This window comes from Branchiostoma floridae, chromosome 15 (genome assembly GCF_000003815.2).
Source record: "Branchiostoma floridae strain S238N-H82 chromosome 15, Bfl_VNyyK, whole genome shotgun sequence".
Taxonomy (NCBI): Eukaryota; Metazoa; Chordata; class Leptocardii; order Amphioxiformes; family Branchiostomatidae; genus Branchiostoma; species Branchiostoma floridae.
In genome coordinates, this window is record NC_049993.1 from 1,149,244 (window position 1) to 1,170,110 (window position 20,867).

The window sequence follows — 20,867 nt, forward strand, 5'->3', positions numbered from 1 at the left end:
TGTGTGTTGGACAGGTGGTGGTGACGAAGCTGTGAACTTGCTGGATGATGAATATGAGTGTTTGTGTGTTGGACAGGTGGTGGTGACGAAGCTGTGAACTTGCTGGATGATGAATATTGATGTGTGTTGGACAGGTGGTGGTGACGAAGCTGTGAACTTGCTGGATGATGAATATGAGTGTTTGTGTGTTGGACAGGTGGTGGTGATGAAGCTGTGAACTTGCTGGATGATGAATATTGACGTGTGTTGGACAGGTGGTGGTGATGAAGCTGTGAACTTGCTGGATGATGAATATTGGTGTGTGTTGGACAGGTGGTGGTGACGAAGCTGTGAACTTGCTGGATGATGAATATTGACGTGTGTTGGACAGGTGGTGGTGATGAAGCTGTGAACTTGCTGGATGATGAATATTGATGTGTGTTGGACAGGTGGTGGTGACGAAGCTGTGAACTTGCTGGATGATGAATATGAGTGTTTGTGTGTTGGACAGGTGGTGGTGACGAAGCTGTGAACTTGCTGGATGATGAATATTGATGTGTGTTGGACAGGTGGTGGTGACGAAGCTGTGAACTTGTTGGATGATGAATATTGGTGTGTGTTGGACAGGTGGTGGTGACGAAGCTGTGAACTTGCTGGATGATGAATATTGATGTGTGTTGGACAGGTGGTGGTGACGAAGCTGTGAACTTGTTGGATGATGAATATTGGTGTGTGTTGGACAGGTGGTGGTGACGAAGCTGTGAACTTGCTGGATGACATCCTGTGCCTGTCTGGAGAGGCTCCTGCTGATGACGATCTCTTCATGGACAACAAGGACAGAGCCGAGGGCGCCAAGAAAGGTACTAGCCTGGCCATTGTGGATCTAGAAGTGCTCCTTATTTGTCCCACAGATAGAAATGTGTCCTTGACATGCCCCAAACTGGGATGCATCTCACTCACTCACTCACACTCATGCGTCTAGTAATTGGGAAAATGTACTTTGATTGAGAAAATACGGTAATTGAATATCTCCATCATGTACACAGGGCTCTCCCCAGAAAACTTTAGGGGAGTGGTGCTGTCGGCCGCACTGCGGCCAATGCAACGCAGTGCGTGGCTATGAGGGGGGGGGTTTGTTTCGGAGAGGCAGGATTCCTGGAGAAGCAACTGCATTTTGCCTTAATGAATCACAATTTGAAGCCTTCCCCTGACACTTTAGGGGTGGGCTTTAAAATCTTTCAAATTCAGACCAATTGACTTAAGTACAATACATGTCCAAGTTAAGTACATTTTCAGTGCAAACTATAAGCTATATCTATTGAAATATAAAAAGAAAGGCAACTTATGCAACTTGATTTGATGTTAATTAATCTAGGACTAGTAGGAGGCTCTTTTCGAAAAAAAGATAAATAAATAAAAACTTAACACCTGCATTTATACAGTCAAGTTTTCCACCATACCTCATCTACTAGGCCACCTTGCTGAGTGAAAATTGCAAACAGAAATGTCACAAAACCAGAATTTTTGATGGGAAAGAAATGCAAGGGATACATTTTTGGGTAGAAATCATGGCAAATCACCAGGTAGGAGCATTTTAGAAGCTTGGCACCACTACTAGCAGCACAGTCTGATAAACAAGGTCTATTGTCTGTTTTTTTCTCAGTCTTCCTTGTCTTGAAAAACAGGTTTTTAATGAGATTATCATATGCGAAAGTCACCAACATCTATTGTCTACACGCATAACAATAGGACAAAAACAAAGGAGTGTGATTTTTGCTGCCAACCCAAGCCCACTGACACAAAGGAAGGGTGAATTTGTCCATTTCTCTGCAAAATATGAGACCTCTCTCACTCAAACTTCAGGGAATTCAGTTGTTTTTTCCCCCTAGTTGCCCTCAAAAGACATAGAGAAATCCATAGAGTTGAAAATTGGGGGGAGTGGCGCCAGGATTTTCGGGAGTGGCGCTGCGCCGTTGTTCCACTCTGTAGGGAGACCGTACATGTATCAGGGTTCTTCTCAAACTTTTTAGTGGCGGGACTGGCAAAAATAACCCTACGGTAAGATTTTGGAAAACCTTATCTTATTTTCTGACATTGTGACAAGTTGATTGTAATTCATGAAGTAAACAGGGACAGTTGGTACTGTTTTCATTAAAATTTTTATTTTGCAATGACAGAGGGTGTCAAATGTTCCCAGAATAATAGCGATTCCTATTGTTGTGTAGTAATGAAATGACTATAGTTTTGATCATCCCCCATTCACAAGTTTTTGCAGACAATGCTGACTGGTAAAGCGACACCCCTTGGCACAAAAATCTGTGAATTATTTTATGGATTTTAGCAAACCTTACCAGGAAAATAGGGAAGAAACACACTAAATTTCAAAAGTAGTATAGTGGAGCTGGGCAAGGAGTATAGTGGAAGGCCACCACTGTTCCTATGTATCCTCACAGACAAATTTAAGTTTTGCTTCTCTGTTTTAGGTATGACAGGCAGGTCTGGAAGACAGAAGCACAGAAAAGTAGGGGCAACTACGAGAGCCCAGAGGTCCAACACTGCCGCAGACAAGTCTCCTCGCAAAAAACAGGAGGCAACAGGGGACGACAAAGCCGGGGAAGTGCCCGGGAAGACAGTCGTAGGCACCAGCCCAGCTAACAAAGATGTCCGAGAGACACTCACAGGTAGTGAGAGGAGGAAGGGTCCTGGTCGAGGGAGGAAAGCTCGAGAGAGTAAGAAAGGTGTAGAGATGAGTCAGGAGACTGACAAGGACAAGAGACAAGATGTGGAGAAACAGGACAGAGAAGCAGCCAGGGGCAAGCAGAAGGACAAAGATGTCAGTAAGCAGCTTCTGGACAGGACCTTATCAGAAGGTAAGATTTATTTGGTCATCGTCCTCTGTACCTGAACAAATTTGAAGTATACATACAGGTCCATACCTGTACCTGTACCTTGTCCTTTCTTCTAACATTTCAGAAACCTTTGTAACAACCTGTGATAACTAACAGTTTAGAACTATTTATAACAATCTATGTGACATTCTAGATATTTTCTACAGTATGCATACATCATTTGTGTTGATGCAAATTGTTGGAACATGTTCCAAGGCAACAATGACAAAAACATTTGTTTGAAAAATGTTTGAAAATTGTTATAATTAAAGACACAGTTATACCATTACTATCCCAATTCTTCCAACAAATATGAATAGGTTCAAACATATGGTCAAACTTTCATTTTCAATTGTTTGACAAATTTAGAACTTAAGTGACTGAAATATTCTTTTACTCAAAATACTTAAATAGTTCAAACTTATTACAAATATTTAAAATCCCTCTCGGTGAATTTGAATAGACTCTACACAGATCAGCTACAAAAAATATTATGAACAAATGTGTCCGAGCTTTTTTTGAGAAGTTCCAAACACCTTTTTCTGCAGGTGGTGCTCTGGACACCAAGGAAGACATTGCCATGGAACTGGGAGAGGAGGGAACAACTGATACAGAGGACAAGCCTCTCAAGAAACATGGGGACAGCAGGAAGATGGCAGAGCATAGCAAAACTTCCAAGGAAGATAAAGAACAGGTAATGATTGTTTTATCATGAATGTTCATCTGTGTTGGTAGAATCCATTATAGAAAAATGCTAACACTCTACTTCCAACACTGAATTAAACTATAGTATAAGGAACCCTCTAAATTTTTGGTCAATCTCTCGGAAAGATACGTATGACCCCCTCCTGCAAAAGTGGGAACTTTTTCTGCGAACAAGGTCGACGGAGATTGACCGGAAATTTAGCGGGGTAAGTCCCTATAGTTTAATTCAGTGTTGGAAGTAAACTGTTAGCATTTTTGTATAAGGTAATGATTGTTTTTGCTGATGTATTCTTTTTCTTCTGTAATGATGGTTCCACAGAAGTAATCAGGCAATATGTACTTGTTAATGTGGTTCTAACTTTCCATAAAAGGCTATATCAATCTATATCTCAAAAGTGCACAAGGAAAATCTGATTTTGTCAAGAACAATGTTGCCTTTCTAGTAATCAGAAGTATTTATATTTCACCCCACAATTCTGTACCAAAATGTATTTTTTTGTGTTTAGTTATCCTCGTCATATTATTTTTGTAGATTTTCCTCTTCTATTTAACTGATTGCTTTCTTACTTGTACTTTCAGATCCTTGAAATGTTGTCCATGTCGAAGAGTGAAGCCTTTACTCGTGAAGGTAAGATAGACTACTGTTTCAAACTTTTTGGACTACATGCACCTCACAAGTGTCATTTCTTTAAGACTAATACAGTCAAAGCCACGACGCAACATATTTTCTTATTTTAGTACTTTGCCATGTACGATCCTTAGAGGGGAGAAAATTATTGTTTTTCTTTTCAAAATCACGTAAAATTGACAAGCATCCATGAAATTGACTTGCTGTGACAGGGCTGGACAAGTCCATTAGACCTATTTTCCAGGGCAGGTAAAACTGCCAAACAGACAAGTGCATGCTCTACCCCACTTGTCCGATTGGGCAAGTAAGATTTTTCCATGAGTGAGATTTTGATATACTTGTTATCTTTCACAGTAATAACATCAAGCATTGATCAACACAGAAAAATAGGGCCTATATTAAAAGAATTCCATTGCTGGGAATAAAAAAAAACATATAGAAAATGTAATTTAAATTTCAGGCAAGTGAAAGGCTTGTTGTACTTGCTTGATAGGTCAAGTGAATTTTATAAAACTTATAAACATCCAACCCTGTGTGACCTTATGCCTAAATTGTGCCTTTGTTTTGGAGGAGGAGGTTGGTTTAAAGGACTACAACTTGCTAGCCGCCATGCTAGATAGAAGCTTTGTTAATGGCACCTCATATGAGGATGAACTGAACTGTGCCTTTGTTGACAGATGACCCACTTAGCCTGGAGAATCTAGAGGAGAAAGCTATGGAGGTGAGCGAGGATGCCCCCGGGGTGGTGGAGCCTCCCCCCGCGGACACGGAGCCCGTCTCCAGTCAGGAGATGGAGTTTGACACCCGCAGCGAGGCCAGCACCTCATCCTCCCACTCCCACAGCTTCAGTAGTGGCAGTCACAGTCTGAGCAGGAGTCCCAGTCCCAGTGGGATGGACTCTCGCTCCCCCAGCAGGAGTCTCAGTCCTGTCTCACAGCACTCTGACTCAGCAGCAGAAGGTAAGTCTCCATCCTCCCACTCCCACAGCTTCAGTAGTGGCAGCCACAGCCTGAGCAGGAGTCCCAGTCCCAGTGGGATGGACTCTCGCTCCCCCAGCAGGAGTCTCAGTCCTGTCTCACAGCACTCTGACTCAGCAGCAGAAGGTAAGTCTCCATCCTCCCACAGCTTCAGTAGTGGTACAGCCTGAGCAGGAGTCCCAGTCCTCTATGATATGAGATCTGAGAGATGCTTGTTTCTTAATTAAACTGTCTGTCCTTTCTTTCTAGGGACAGAAAGTAAGAAGCCTTCACGCGATGATCGAAGGAAGCGCAAGAGGAAAATCTCGCCAATCGTTTTCGACAGAGGGAACACTTCGGACTCTGAAAATGAAGCAGGTAGGAAAATTACAAACTGTGAAAGACTATCATCATTATCTTTTAAAAGTTAGAAACATTTCAGCATGTTTCAATTAAAAGCCTTGAAGGGCAATGGAATGGAATTTGAATGTTGGTGAATGAAGTATAACTAACACTTTTATTCATTTTCTGACTAGGTAGATGATTGGCTTCTTTGACATTGGATTTTGTTCTGGATTCTCATATTGAATGTATGGGAGGACTGCCTATATCTGAGCAGACATGGCTTTTGTTTATTTTTTATGTTTTTAAAGGGGGTTCTTTTTTCTTTACATGCATCAGGTGGTCTAGAATGATGTACAAATTAAAGTAATGAAAACAAATTAACACAATCATGTTGAAGGCCCAGGTATGCTGGAATTTGCTATGTGCCATACAGACAAGCACACAAAACACGCAGTACAGAAATGATTCTACAAGCTATGTACTAAATGTTTGCTTTTTCGACACTTAAATGTTTTTCAGCATCCAGATCCAAACGAACAAGAGTCCCCTCATCAAGTGTAAAAGCAGTGAAGAAAGGTTTGTATATTGTAGTCTTACATTATTATGTAAACTTACCACCTTTTGTGCTTATGTAAACTTAGCATTAGAAGTTTGGAAACTTGATTTAGTTGATTATATCTTAGGTTTGTCTTGATCAATTCTATTTTTCATATATCATTGGAAAGCCTGTTTATTAACCTTTACCACAGCTGTTGTCAAAAATTTGAACACCAAACTCATTGGAATTGCTGTTGGTACCATTTTTTGTTTAAAGATGCCAACTTTTGTTCTATTTCTGGCACACTTCACATTGAAATGTGACACTGTTTTTCCTTGTAGGTATGACAAAGATGAAATACAGCAAACTGAGCACAGTGGTGCTACATCATTCTTTCCTAGGCTTGAACCCATCTGCTGTAGGACCATTACATTGTACCTCTGGTGGTACAGAATACATCTTGTTGTATTTTGTATGTATTCCCACTCAGAAGCCATGATATCATTTTGACACATTTCTTTCCTGGTCACAGATCAGTCGTCCAAACTTCGCTACTTGTTCCGTGATGCCAGGTTCTTCCTAGTCAAGAGTAACAACCATGAGAATGTGGCGCTAGCAAAAGCAAAGGTAGGCAAACTTTTACTAATTTTGCAGCTTCTTCATAGAATTTACAGGATGGTTAAAACCTTGTTTGCAAAAGAAGTAAAACAAAAATTGGTGCACATGTAGATGTCATACAGATAAGGAATGAATTAAGACCTTAATTGCAAATTTTTGCCCCACTGAGCTAAGTACAGGTCACATGGTAACAGTCACATACATGTTACAATAGAAACAATTGTACTCATCTATATGGGCATATATACATCTAGTCTGTTCTAGGACATTTGACTTTCTCTTGTTTCTTGGCAATTGTATAAATGTAGCTAGCTGTATGGTCAGTTTATCAAATTCTGTCAGGAATGTGAATTTCTCTCAACTATTCAAGTATATGAAATGGGACATTTAATTAACACATAGTCAAATAGAATTCTTCTATCGCTATCATACAAAGGACAATCCACAGTAAAATGTACTTCATCTTCTACTTTACCTAAACTACAAAATTGACAGGTTCTTTGCTCTAGAGGAGTGTGGTTATGTCTTCCTGGTTCGATTTGTAGTCTGTTACAACTGATTTTTAGAGATAATCAAGTCGGTCTGGTGTTACAGTCCCTTTGTATGACTATTGGTGCCTACATTGTAGTTCAAGCTACAGTAACACTGTGCCTTTTTCAGGGTGTGTGGTCCACTCCTCCCAACAATGAGATGAGACTCAACCAGGCCTTCAAGGTTTGTGGTGTACTTGCCAGTGTTCTTAGTTGAATCAAGAGTTTGTTTTGTGAGTCTTGTTTTCAACCCTTTTGCTCCTGAACTTTCAGCCCAATATGTGTACATGCTCTCAGTGCAGGGGCTTTCCAGGTCCTCTAAGAACAAGGGACACTGTATTTATTTTACTGAATGTTTCCTTTCCCCAAGAATATCCCCTATATTTTCTACATGAATGGAAAGCTCCACTTCTTCCTGATGCAAGTTTGGGCTAGTGCAATCAGTGTTAACTTCTAATGGCAATATGGCACTAAAATGTACAGTTTTCATAAACTTATTTTGATATTATACTAAAACCATATATGAAATATTGATATCAAGATGACAGCTTTTCATAGAAGACTTGCCAATATCAGGATTGAAAAAAATGTCATCTAAGTATTTTACTGTTTACTACTGCAGACTGTCCTTGGTGCTGAACTGACTATTCAGCTGAAAGGCTGATTTCTTACAATGTATGGACTGGGCAGGATATTTGACTTTCAGAAAATCTGTTCTTTTTATTTTCATATTACATGGAGGTTTAACTTAACATTATCATCAGAACTCTGTCGGTTAGCCCCAGACTATATGTTTTCCTGATCATATTGCATGCACAGGGCTCGAAATACCACCTAAATATGCAGGTTAGTGGAGGTAAGATTGGAGCTGTGCAGGTATTTCTGGTGTCTACCTGCACCTAACCTGCACTGGTGCATGTACTGGGTTTTATACATTGAATGTCCTATAATGTAGGTGTATGTAGATTGTTATTACATGTACATGTAGCTGCATTGACTGTTACCATCTACAAAGTGTAAAAGAAAAGGTAGCAATGGTTCCTGAACAATTTTAGTATGATCCATACTTCCTAAATTCAGAGTTGTGCAGGTAAAATTTGTCTGGTGCAGGTAATTTTCAATGTTACCTGCACCAGTGCAAGAATGCAGAAAAAAGTATTTCGAGCCCTGATGCATGTACTTCCAACTGTCCCTACTGCCAACTACTAGAAGTGTCAGTAATTATCATGGAACAGCAGGACAGGTGACTAACATGTATGTTCAACAGGACTCCCGCAACATCATTCTGGTGTTTTCTGTCAAGGAGAGTGGCAAATTCCAAGGTATGTTGTTGTCTATAGTGAAGTGTTGTCAGGTATTGCCTCACTTTAAAAGGATTTTACATGTAAGATGTACCCATGCTGCACCTCTAAGTCAGTAGTTGATCACTGCATTACTTTGTTCCTGTCATCAAAGTGTGTTTGTCAACCATGTAGTGGGCAATGGTCAGTTTATTTCATTGCGTACATTCTGTATGTCATATACTGTTTTTTATAGGTCACTATCAAGTACTGGTAGTGCTGATACCTAAAGTATGTTCAGATTCAGACGTATAATCTGTTAATGTAAAATTGCATGTTGTAAATTATACGTGCAAAATTATATACAGTCAGTAGTAACTCGAAAGCTCAGTAATAAACACAAGAAAAAAACAGGAATATTTTCGTCTTTTTCCAGCTTAAATTTTACAACCTATGCAGGCAAGGTGCAGATGGTTCAAAACAAAAACTCGGAGAAAATATACAGGAGATATTTTAGTGCAAGTACATAACTGGTGACTGACATTTTGGTCCAGTTCTGTTCTAGTGCACAGGTACACACCGCTACCAACAAGATTACAGATGAACTGATAGTCAGTGAGATACGTGTAGAATGTGTGTTTGTACATGTGTACACTAACATGTGTGTTTGTACATGTGTACACTAACATACAAAGTTGACAGCAGCTGCCTGTTTCAGGTTTTGCCCGGATGTCCAGTGAGTCCCGGCGGGATGTGAAGCCTGTCCAGTGGGTACTGCCTCCAGGCCTGAGTGCCAAGGCTCTGGGAGGGGTCATCAAACTGGACTGGATCAACAGGTGAACTCTAATTATGGAATCTTGCAATGTGATGCAGGGTTGGACAAGTTTTGTAAAATTCACTTGTCCTATCGGGCAAGCACATAAAAAATTTCTTGCCCGAACCAATTCAAATGTCACTGTTACAACTAATACTAGTGTATGCATTTTCACTTCCAGCAATGGAATTCTCTCTTGACCATTGCTTGATGTCATGACAGTAAAAAGAAGTTATTATCAAAATTGCACTCAATCAATGGAAAAATCTTACTTGCTCGATCGGGTAAGTGGAGTAGGACATGCATTTGCCCGATCAGTACTTTCACTTGCCCTGGACAATAGGGCTAGTGGACTTGTCCAACCCAGGTGATGTGTAACTTCCAGACATGAACCAGATAGTCTAACCTATGTTTCCCAATGCTTTCTTTCATTAGGGAGGCCCACATATTATAAAGAAAGCACATTTCTTTACGTAGTAATATTTTGTGTAGTTGGTTAAAGAAAGTGATTGTTGGCAAAGGTATATGCATATGTAGTCTTAGAGTTTTACTACTGCAATGGTCATGGGGGAAATTTGCACAACAATCAAACATTTACAATTGAATATTAGTGGACCGGACCTGTGAAAACGTTTTGGTTCAGTATTTCTAACACACATGACATGGGTGCAGGTCTGGATCTAAAGCAGAATTTCTGGGCCTGAATCCAGATCTGAACCTGAGCACACATGTACAAACCACTACATGTCTATGGTATCACCACCACTGTTTAGCATGATGTGATGATGCTTTTTGTCATTGATCTGTTTTTCTGCTATTTGTTAGACATGAACTGCCCTTCACCAAGACCACACATCTCTTCAACGCATGGAATGAGAACAAGCCAATCAAGATAGGCAGAGATGGTCAGGTGAGTCAGACCACTATTCTTTCAGCAATTGCTCATATTCAACAACCAATTATTTTTCTGATAACCATATTTTCTTGATCATAGTATGCACTTTTTAAACTTTTGTCCTATTCTGACTGATTTTGTAACTTGTAGTAGACACTTCACACATTTGTAGAGATGATGCCAGTGCAGAACAGTAGCACTTCTACAATTTCAGGCAAAGAAATTTTATAGATTTTTGCCTAGTTCTGCCTTGAAAAATCATTTGCTAATACAAAATGTAACTACAGTACTTATAATTAGTGGATATACACATCTAACTTGTTGTTTTCATCATTATGTACATGGGAAACATAGTTTCATTTCAGTTGCATTTACCAAACTGGTGTATCTTCTCTTAGAAAATGATATCAGGGGCAGTAAAATTCATGGCATCTTCCATATGTTCAAAAAAATCATTATTAGAATTCTGTCATACCCAGCTATCAATGTTCAATACAACTTACTATAATTCTTTCTTAATCTACTTCTGAGTTTTCGTCAGTGACACTGAAGTGATATTGAAGAAACAGGTCTTTTATGCACTAAGTATGAATTAAGACAATTTTAGATGTCCAATAGAAAACGTTGTATTGTAAGACAATTTTAGGCTGAAGACAATTTGGATTCCAATAGAAAATAAAAGGTAAGGCAAAGTCAAGCTGAAGACAATTCCTTAATGTTGTTTTGAACTGTGTGTTTCCATAATTGTCAGGAGTTGGAGCCCAACTGTGCCGCGGCCCTGTGTCAGATGTTCCCGCCGGATGAACACGTGGACTTGTCAGCGATATGTCGCCGCAGCAGAAGACAGTACTATGGAGAAAAGAAACGCCACGATGCGCCACGTAGCGAAGAACGTGTTCGGAGACCCGACGGTGCTTCCTCGAGGTTAGCGTTTGGACTGTTGATGGTCTTAGGACAATTCCTGGCCGTTATGCTGATTCGGACTGAAAATATGTTGCCGAAGAATGTACCGGACAAAACACAGATTCTTTCTTGGAGGGATCCTTGCACACATCATTCATACCCAAGCTGAAGGTTTAGAAATATGGTTCTGAAAGCTGCCAACAGCCAGTCTCTGCCTCCCGATGGTTTGGAGGCCTGTCCAGACAGGCTTCCTGCACTCTTTTGTCCAAATGCCTGGCCCTACTGAGAAGGGCTGACTCTGTGTCTCTGCACAGCACAGGCACAGCAATTAGTTATCATACATTCAATGTTGCTTTTGACATTCCAGAAGCATTCCGTATTGTATTCTGTCCTTTGACTCACTTTTTACATGAGCACGTAGTCTTCAGTATGTGAGTAGGTACTAACATGTCTCCTCACAGGTTGCTAACAAAGTTGGTACGCACCAATTTTGCCCACGATGTCAGCAAGTTCAAAACAAGACCTGTCAAGTTGAAGGACTGCCAGTTCAAGTCTGGAATTCCTCTGCCCAGGGACAATTAATATACAGGTCTTTCCTCACAGGCAAGGTTGCATCACTGGTGATTCCCTATGCGAATGCGAGCGTTTGTAGTCACAAGTAGTAGTGGACCGGGGTGGACCAAAGCAGTTTGCATGTGGAGCCGATATTCTAAACCATTGCTTGACATTGGTGGGTGAGGCCTCGGCTTACTGTTGAAGTTCCCAGAACTGTCCCAGACTTTGGTAGTGTTCCTGCCTCATGCCGTAGGGTATGATACAGGAATCCTTACGGCCAGGTGGGGATTGTGTGCACTTGTTTGGTCGGCAAACCCTTCAAGATGAGCCCAGTTGTGCCAAACCGCGTTTGTTGGACAGTTCCCCTTTCGAGAAGACTGACAAATGCCCGTAGCGGGCTGCCGTACAACAATGACAGTGCCTTCCACAACACCACATTGGTACCAGTACAGACTGTTGAGAATTATCCCTAGACATCAGTCAGCTTTAAGGGCTTTGCCATCAGTGCTATCGGCAGAATGGTATGTTTTTTTCTTTTTCTTTGGATGCCACTACAATTTGACATGACATAGTGTATCAGAATTGGCATGTTACCTCATCAGGAGTCCCATTCCTATGACTAGATCTCACAATTCTGTCCTTGTAAAGGTAAGTATGGTCCTTGGTAAGCTGTCTGCTTAACTCATCGGTATGTATGATACAGAAACTTCAAACAAAGTTACTGGTGGTACTGTTGAACGCAGAGGTTTTGTCAAATGTCCCATGTACACAAATTATTACCAAAAGATTGAAATATGTAGAGCACTAGACTGTTAGGTAAAAATACAACACAGTGTAATCTGTATTACCAGAGGTACCAGCTTGACTGCATTCAAACACCGGATGGTGATCCAACGTGTGGGTGAGCTTGGCCAGAGGGTGATGCGGAATACACTGTGTTATTTTAATTGCTGTCATACCGACCAAAAAAATACACATTTCAATGCAAAATGCACAAAAAAGCTAAGACAATTCGGCTGTCCCGAAAAACAACTCTGAAACCCATGGTCTAACATTAGAACCCGATGTGACAACTCAAGTTATCGCCCAGACCATGTACATGTATCTCCTTTGGATATGTTTAATAGCATTAATTATTTCATGAAAGATTCAAACTTCAACAGGATCAACTGTCAGCAAGACTTTGGCACCATGACATTCTTTATCATCATCATCTACATACACATCTAGTGTACACAAGGGAAAGTAATGGTTAAAAATTAGAGGCAACAAGTTTATTTTTCAAGTTCATGCCCATAGACTAATTTCAAGGTACCTGTACATGATAGAAAGTTTTAACGTAGGACACAAACATATGACAATGGGCAGTTGATTGACATTGTCGTACCAAAAGACTCAACGAATAGCTTTGTTGGATTATATCCAGACAGGTTAGGGTTGACTTATTTTTTGGAAGCAGAGGAAGACATAATTCCCCACTTTTGGTATTGGTATAACTTGCAGTTCTGTTGCTGGTTTATGTGTAGTACAAAAAACAATGAAAGTCTGATTGTGAATCACTTCTGGAAGTGGACATTTGGAATTGGAAGCCTCAAAGGTGCTGTTACTGTAAACAGTAGAAGGAAGAGCAAAGTCAATGCCAACATTCTTTGTTCTACTTGGAGATGATAGACATCTGACGAGGACAGAATGATTTCCCTGTTAGTCAGTAATGGTAACAGTAGCAGCATGCTGCGTTAGCTCAGAAGCAGCACCAACAAATTTTGTATGACAGACCAAATATTGCTGACTGAATAGGGCTCAAAATACCACCTGCATATGCAGGTTAGTGCAGGTAAAATTGGAGCTGTGCAGGTATTTCTGGTGTCTACCTGCACCTAACCTGCACTGGTGCATGTACTAGGTTTTATACATAAATGTCCTATGATGCAGGTATGTATGGATTGTATATAAAGTATAAAAGAAAAAATAGCAATGGCTCCTGAACAATTTTAGTATGATCCATACTTCCTAAATTCAGAATGGTGCAGGTAACATTTGTCAGGTGCAGGTAATTTTCAATGTCACCTGCACCAGTGCAGGTATGCAGAAAAAATTATTTTGAGCCCTGCTGAATTTTCAGCAATTTGGGTGCCAAAGGCAGCCCTAGGGTGGCATGCTGGGCTGGAAAGATGTTGAAATTTTGACTGTAGCTTAAATCCCATTTCCTGCATTTTGAGGGGGGAACTTTTGCTGGTGGACTAGGATGATTTTCATGACATGTCTTATTAGTCTTATTAGTGAAATACACAAGGGTTTTAGAGCTTGACAACACCAGCAACTCCCCCCAGCAAGATATTTTTGTGTGGCAGTGCTGTTGCTTCTGATTCGTTCCTTTTTATTGACCTTTCAACAAGACAATCCAATGGTAAACCTACATGTAACTTGTAAGCAACCAAGCTGATCAGTATAGTAGGTGCAGCAAAGTTTGACAGTCCAGTATGGCATGTCATCTTCTTGTATACAATCATCCTGTGATAACATTGCAGGATTGTACACAAGAGTACACTCACAAATCTGTGTAGTAAATATGACATGAAGAAAATTGGGTGGCCACTAGAAACGAGATCATTCATGCATGGGAAAAATCGTCTTTAGTTTTAGGCCACCAAAACTGGTTTCACTGTTAGTCAATATGACTGTTTAATGCTTTCACTTCAACCTAACAGCACTAAAATTTTGGATTTGTATGAATCTAGGTGTGTTTTGAGATGGTGCATAGACTGACAATGTTCAATTGGGCCCTGTTCACTCATGGTGGGATATCTGTTCAGTTCAGAGCTTGAGCAAGACTTCACTGAACTTGATCTGGTCAGGAAAACACTTGATTCAACTAAAAACAGATCACCTCTGGTGCTAAGTGAATGAGTCATCTGAAATGTAGATGCAGTCAAAGCATTTACTTTAGATTGATAACACTTAGAAAGTAATTATCATTGAAATGGAGCTTGCCCTTGTGTGAACAATCAATTTAGCTTTCTTTAAGTTTAAAAGAAAAAAAAAACACTTTCCAATAAAGTGGCTTCATGTTTTTATGTTTGCTCTGAAATTGCTCTTATTTCATGAGAATATGCAAATACTATAGCACTGGTATTGTCACAGGACTATTTAACTGTTGTCAGTCTAGTCATGTGACATATTCACAAGTCTTAGTACAATGTCAGTGCTATAGTATTTGCATGTCCTCTCGATATACGAGCAATTTCAAAGTGAACTCAAAAACATGAAACCACTTCACTGGAAGGGGCAAGTTCTCTTAGTACTACAATGAATGAATGAATGTAAGTAAGCTAAATCAAATGTTCACACTCAGGGCTAGCAGCATTTCAATCATAAGTTGATTCAATGCAAGCCCTGAAATGAGTGGATCTTACTAAGTGGGAACAAACCCTTTTCATCAGTACATTTCCAATTTGATTTAACTGCCATTTGAAGAACAGCACATCTAACAGTTGAGAATGAAAAGTTTTGTGAGTGAGTGGAACAAGTAACGTAATATTTCTCATTTTAGTACAGCCACTATTTCTTTGAAAAGACGTTATCTTATTACACTTTTAACACAAGACGCATTGACGCAAGAAAACAAAATCCAAGTTTTATGTATGTTTGTCATTATGTGAATTGTCAGCATAATCCCCCCCCCCCCCACACACACACACACTCACATGTGCACCATCATCCTTGTGTTTATAGATGTAACCATGTTGTTATGTTCTGCTTCAGAAGATGGAGATACATGGAGTATGAAGAAGCAAGAAGAAAGCGCTTCCGCAGAGAATATTATGGCCCAGGTTCCATTATGTTTTGTTGTTGTTTCTTACTGTACACAATGTTTTGCTAAGTAGAATGTAAGATGTGAAGTGAGAGTAAGTAATTTTAGAGCAACTTTTTAGAGTACTCATTGTAGTATTTTTAAAGTTCTCATTGCAGTATACATTATACAACTTTTTAAACAATACAGGAGAGATAGCACCCTCCCACACAGGGTTGACTATCGCCCCTGCCATTTCAGGTACAGAAAACGGGTATGAGGGGCGTGGCTTCTAACCAACTGTCAGCCCATCAGAGAAATGCCTTTTTGTTGACCAAAGGTACCATATAAGGCGACTCATTAATATTCAATAGCAAGATAACAGTACCGGCTTAATGCTTCACAGTTCTTTCAGCATCCGGACTTCTTTATCTGGAACCAAATTTAAGATTTGTCGGTTCTGTGAGTATAGGGTAACCACAGCATCACCATATACCGACCTAGTAGCATGCATTAAAAACATTATCATCACGCAAAAATAAACAGATCTCTGTGCACGCCGTGCCGTACGCTGTTTGTTCAAAGCTTGCAATCCGGTCGCTGATTGGCCCGCCTCAAATCAGACAAGCTCATTAATATTCATAACAAGGCGCCCCAAATACCCGTTTACTGTGGCTGAAATGGCAGGGGTGATATCGTAAGGCATTGCCGCGATAGTCAACCCTGTGTGGAAGGGTGGAGAGATAGTTGCCTTGTGTTTCATGTGTCACCCTCAAAACATCTTATCCTCAGTGTAAGAGGTAAAGTGAACAAGCCAAATTTGTCCAAGTCTGGAACAACTTTGTGGGACTGAAGTTTCAATAAAGTGCTGTTTGCCCATGAGTTATCTATGGAACACCTAAGGCGTGGGATTGTGAAACACATGACAATTTACCATGATCCTACTTGTCATGACACATGACCAGGGTTGTAGCCAGTGCCTGTCCTTCTGTCCTTTGAAGGAATTTGTCAGCTGGGACGGAAACAAATTTTGCCCATTCCGTCCTCTGGTAAGGACAAAAATCAATATGTTAAGAATAAAAAAAAACAGATGCCATTGAACAGTTTGGTCTACCAGCAAACTTTACACCTTAAATTGCTGGAAATAGCTTTTCAAAGGGTCTAGATTTCAAAATTTTCTGGGAGACCATGCCCCCCGGACCCTTCTGGGAACCTCAAAGGGCCTTTGGCACTCAATAGAATTTCGAGGGGATGGAAAATGATTTCAGGCTAGCTACAACCCTGCACATGACATTCTGTGTCTAGTTCTCTGTACATATGCGGAAATACAAATTGCTGAAGATAAAATTATAGTTGAGAAGGTAAACCTTCATTTTTAGTATTACCCAACATGGTAAATGGTTAGACTGAATTAAGAAATTCAGAAGAAATAGAGAAAAACATGACAGACTTTAATTGTACTTGCATCAGCAAGCGGTTTAGTGTGTTAACTCTAACATTTTGGCTCAGAACTAAATGCTTTTATTTGACCACATTCTTTTTGCAGGTTTGACCATTGACTGATATCATTTTGGTTCCAGTGTTAGCTGGTAGAGGGGATAAGTTTATTGATGTTCTGATTTTGTCTACAGGGTACAAGGATCACCGTGGTAGGCCAGAAGACAGGTCAGTAACTCATGCCAATAAGCAGTTACTCAAGCAACTGGATAGGACTTTGGAAACACGTACAGTCAGATGCTTCAGACAGTTATCCGGTGGTTTTTGTCAGTGACACTATCCAGTTGCTTGAGTAACTGCTTTTTGGTGTATCTTATGACCTGGATGTCTAACCTTCATCAATGTAGGCCAGTATTGTAAATGCATTTAAGTTCGCGGGGATTTTTCCGGTAGCGGGAAAAGGGACTTTTCGCGGTGGATTTAACTTGGCGGTAAAACCATAGACTGCAGTCTAATACCATAATAGAAAAATGTTCGTGGTGGTTTCAAGTTCGCGGTGAAGTGGTCACCGCGAAAACCGCGAACATTAATCCACCACGAACATTTCTGCATTTACAGTAATTCGTCTTATGCTATGGTCACAGTTGGAAAAAGGGGCCCGGCTGGTAGTTTATGGGCTTGTTGACTTGGGGACTATTTTTGGACATGGCCAGCGGCCAGGCCCCCAAATTTCTTTAACTCAAAGTTAAGATTAACCTAGGACTTTGCGACAAAAATATGCCGTAAACTAATAGTGAAAACACAAGAGAGGTATCCCATATCTGTCAGCCCACCAGGACAAGTTTGTGGCTTCAGAGCCTGACTGGAGCTTGACCGGTGCAAATGTGACCGTATCATAAGGTTAACTTGCCCTCGAGGCCTCGTTATCACATTGTGTTTACATATTAGTAAGACTGATGATTAAGTTATATATGGAGTGACTTGTTAATACAACAGTATCACTTACATGTGCAACACAATGTCCAACTTACAAACAACATTGACACCATTTCCTGAATATTCCAAACCTATACCTAAATTTCATGGAATACTGGTATAGACAGAGTTACAATTTTTTAATGTCATATGAAGATGTAGCATGTTGTCAAGTGGTTGAAAACGCATGAAATGTAATTTTTAACGAGCTCATCGATCATTTCTAGGCCTCGGTTTCATGGTATGCGGCGGGAGGCCATGCTGAATGGGGTGAGTCATTGTTATCTTCATGGTTCAAAAAGTACAAATTATTAAGGCGCCCCTAAACATCAGGTACAGGACCTGTTACAGGAATCACTGACAGAGGTTAAGGTACAGTTCTAGACCTGTATCTCTATCTAAGCATTTTGACAAATCAACATGCTCTTCAATGATGACAGAAACAAGTCAACTGTTCACAAATAGCGAAGGGAACTCTACATATCACATGACTCGACATGAAACTCATAATTCATATGGAATTGACTTCGTGTCTTGCAGGTTATGACTTAAAGTGCATGAAGACAGTTTCTCAACTGAAATGTTGTGCTAACCAGAACCTTGTTGTGTTGTTTCAGTCCTACCCAGACTACATGCATGAGATGTACCCACCTTCCAGACCACCCCCCATGGCAATGCCACCCTACCCTGGCCCTGTGAGTACTGCAAATTCTTTTAAGTTTCCAGAGATTTAATTTCATGGTGGGGAGGAAATGAGTTTTGTGGTGGTTTTGAGTTTCTTGAAGAATATGTGTTTAAAGTAGTGGAGAGGAGGTGGGGAGTATGTTTGCGCGATGGTCACCTAGAAAGTGCGAACACAAAACCACCATAAACATGTCTGCAATTTTACAGTAATCCAGCCACAAGTTAGTGTCCATGATGCTGAATAAATCAATATTCCATGGTTGAGTAAGTATTGAAGAATCAACTCCAGAAGGAAGTGTGGTTCTGTAATATTGCATTGAATCTTAACTTTGGACCTCATACTTGTTTGAGTATGTGCATGTGGCATACATGGTGAGTGTACATGTCCAACTCCATTGTAGAGTAAGAATGTTGGAGGAGTTGTCCTGGCCATGTTTATGTTTTGCTGACTTGATTGTTGTCCTTCCACGTTCCAGCCCCCACACCAGCACCCAATAGATCCCCAGTTCGGAGGCTATCCTCACGCCACCCTCCACCACGACAGACGTGTTCAGGACTATGCAGGGCCACATAGAGAAGACAGAGGCTACAAAGAGAAGAGAATGGTAATCGCATTATTCTTTGGTTCTTTCTTTTCACTTGCTGTCCCAAAAGTGTTCTGAGAAGAAATGTTAACTGTCCCAAAGTGAGCTTGAACTGTCTAAGACTTTTTTTGCCCAAGATGGCATGACCTTTCACTAACAGCAGAAAATATGTTTAACAAACTTGTCTTTGGAACACAGACAGAACTTAGAAGAAAATGTAAGGAAAGGAGTCATAGGTTTTCTCCAGAATGATACCTTTAGAAAAGATTGGTTGACATGTTTTGGCTTGCATTGGCCACACGTGTCTCTGACATGGGATTTTTGTTAATTTCCCAAATTGTGCCCAAGCACACTTTTAGTTGTCAATCTTAATTTGGTAAAGTATACTTTCTAAAAGTATGCCGTGTAGTCAATGAACTATTGCAGTGAATGTAAATGTTATAGATGGCCAGTGTTGAAGACACTAGTACTGGGCAAGGTTGTTTAGGTGGATAACTGATTGAGAACTGGAAGCCGTACTGAGTAGTAGAAAATGTTGAAAATCTGCTACATCCACAGCTATGTTGAACCAACATGTCTTGTTTCCCTCCCCTACAGTATGACTCCCACTCCCATGCTGTTGTCTATGATCTACAGCTACATGTCTTGTTTCCCTCCCCTACAGTATGACTCCCACTCCCATGCTGTTGTCTATGATCTACAGCTACATGTCTTGTTTCCCTCCCCATACAGTATGACTCCCACTCCCATGCTGTTGTCTATGATCTACAGCTACATGTCTTGTTTCCCTCCCCATACAGTATGACTCCCACTCCCATGCTGTTGTCTATGATCTACAGCTACATGTCTTGTTTCCCTCCCCATACAGTATGACTCCCACTCCCATGCTGTTGTCTATGATCTACAGCTACATGTCTTGTTTCCCTCCCCATACAGTATGACTCCCACTCCCATGCTGTTGTCTATGATCTACAGCTACATGTCTTGTTTCCCTCCCCTACAGTATGACTCCCACTCCCATGCTGTTGTCTATGATCTACAGCTACATGTCTTGTTTCCCTCCCCCTGCAGTATGACTCCCACTCCCATGCTGTTGTCTATGATCTACAGCTACATGTCTTGTTTCCCTCCCCTTGCAGTATGACTCCCACTCCCATGCTGTTGTCTATGATCTACAGCTACATGTCTTGTTTCCCTCCCCTACAGTATGACTCCCACTCCCATGCTGTTGCCTATGATCTACAGCTACATGTCTTGTTTCCCTCCCCCTACAGTATGACTCCCACTCCCATGCTGTTGTCTATGATCTACAGCTACATGTCTTGTTTCCCTCCCCTACAGTATGACTCCCACTCCCATGCTGTTGCCTATGATCTACAGCTACATGTCTTGTTTCCCTCCCCCTACAGTATGACTCCCACTCCCATGCTGTTGTCTATGATCTACAGCTACATGTCTTGTTTCCCTCCCCCTACAGTATGACTCCCACTCCCATGCTGTTGTCTATGATCTACAGCTACATGTCTTGTTTCCCTCCCCCTGCAGTATGACTCCCACTCCCATGCTGTTGTCTATGATCTACAGCTACATGTCTTGTTTCCCTCCCCTACAGTATGACTCCCACTCCCATGCTGTTGTCTATGATCTACAGCTACATGTCTTGTTTCCCTCCCCTACAGTATGACTCCCACTCCCATGCTGTTGCCTGCGATGAGTTTCTCCGTCGAACATCGCGCAGCAGCCGTAGTCGCAGCCAGCGTTTC

The 20,867-nt window shown here is 40.8% G+C and overlaps 1 protein-coding gene across 1 annotated transcript in view; it reads left to right on the forward strand.

The window, feature by feature from the left end:
* LOC118432598 (YTH domain-containing protein 1-like) overlaps positions 1 to 20,867 on the forward strand; it is a gene marked incomplete in the record, with an annotated part of 28,617 nt that overhangs the window by 5,362 nt on the left and 2,388 nt on the right. Inside the window, 19 exon segments of the mRNA XM_035844230.1 lie at positions 723 to 839; positions 2,463 to 2,849; positions 3,416 to 3,561; positions 4,152 to 4,200; positions 4,878 to 5,159; positions 5,427 to 5,534; positions 6,021 to 6,077; positions 6,572 to 6,666; positions 7,318 to 7,371; positions 8,455 to 8,509; positions 9,186 to 9,303; positions 10,107 to 10,191; positions 10,928 to 11,100; positions 15,397 to 15,464; positions 17,056 to 17,089; positions 18,064 to 18,106; positions 18,454 to 18,531; positions 18,997 to 19,125; positions 20,784 to 20,867. Of these exon segments, the coding sequence (XP_035700123.1) occupies positions 723 to 839; positions 2,463 to 2,849; positions 3,416 to 3,561; positions 4,152 to 4,200; positions 4,878 to 5,159; positions 5,427 to 5,534; positions 6,021 to 6,077; positions 6,572 to 6,666; positions 7,318 to 7,371; positions 8,455 to 8,509; positions 9,186 to 9,303; positions 10,107 to 10,191; positions 10,928 to 11,100; positions 15,397 to 15,464; positions 17,056 to 17,089; positions 18,064 to 18,106; positions 18,454 to 18,531; positions 18,997 to 19,125; positions 20,784 to 20,867 (2,162 nt within the window).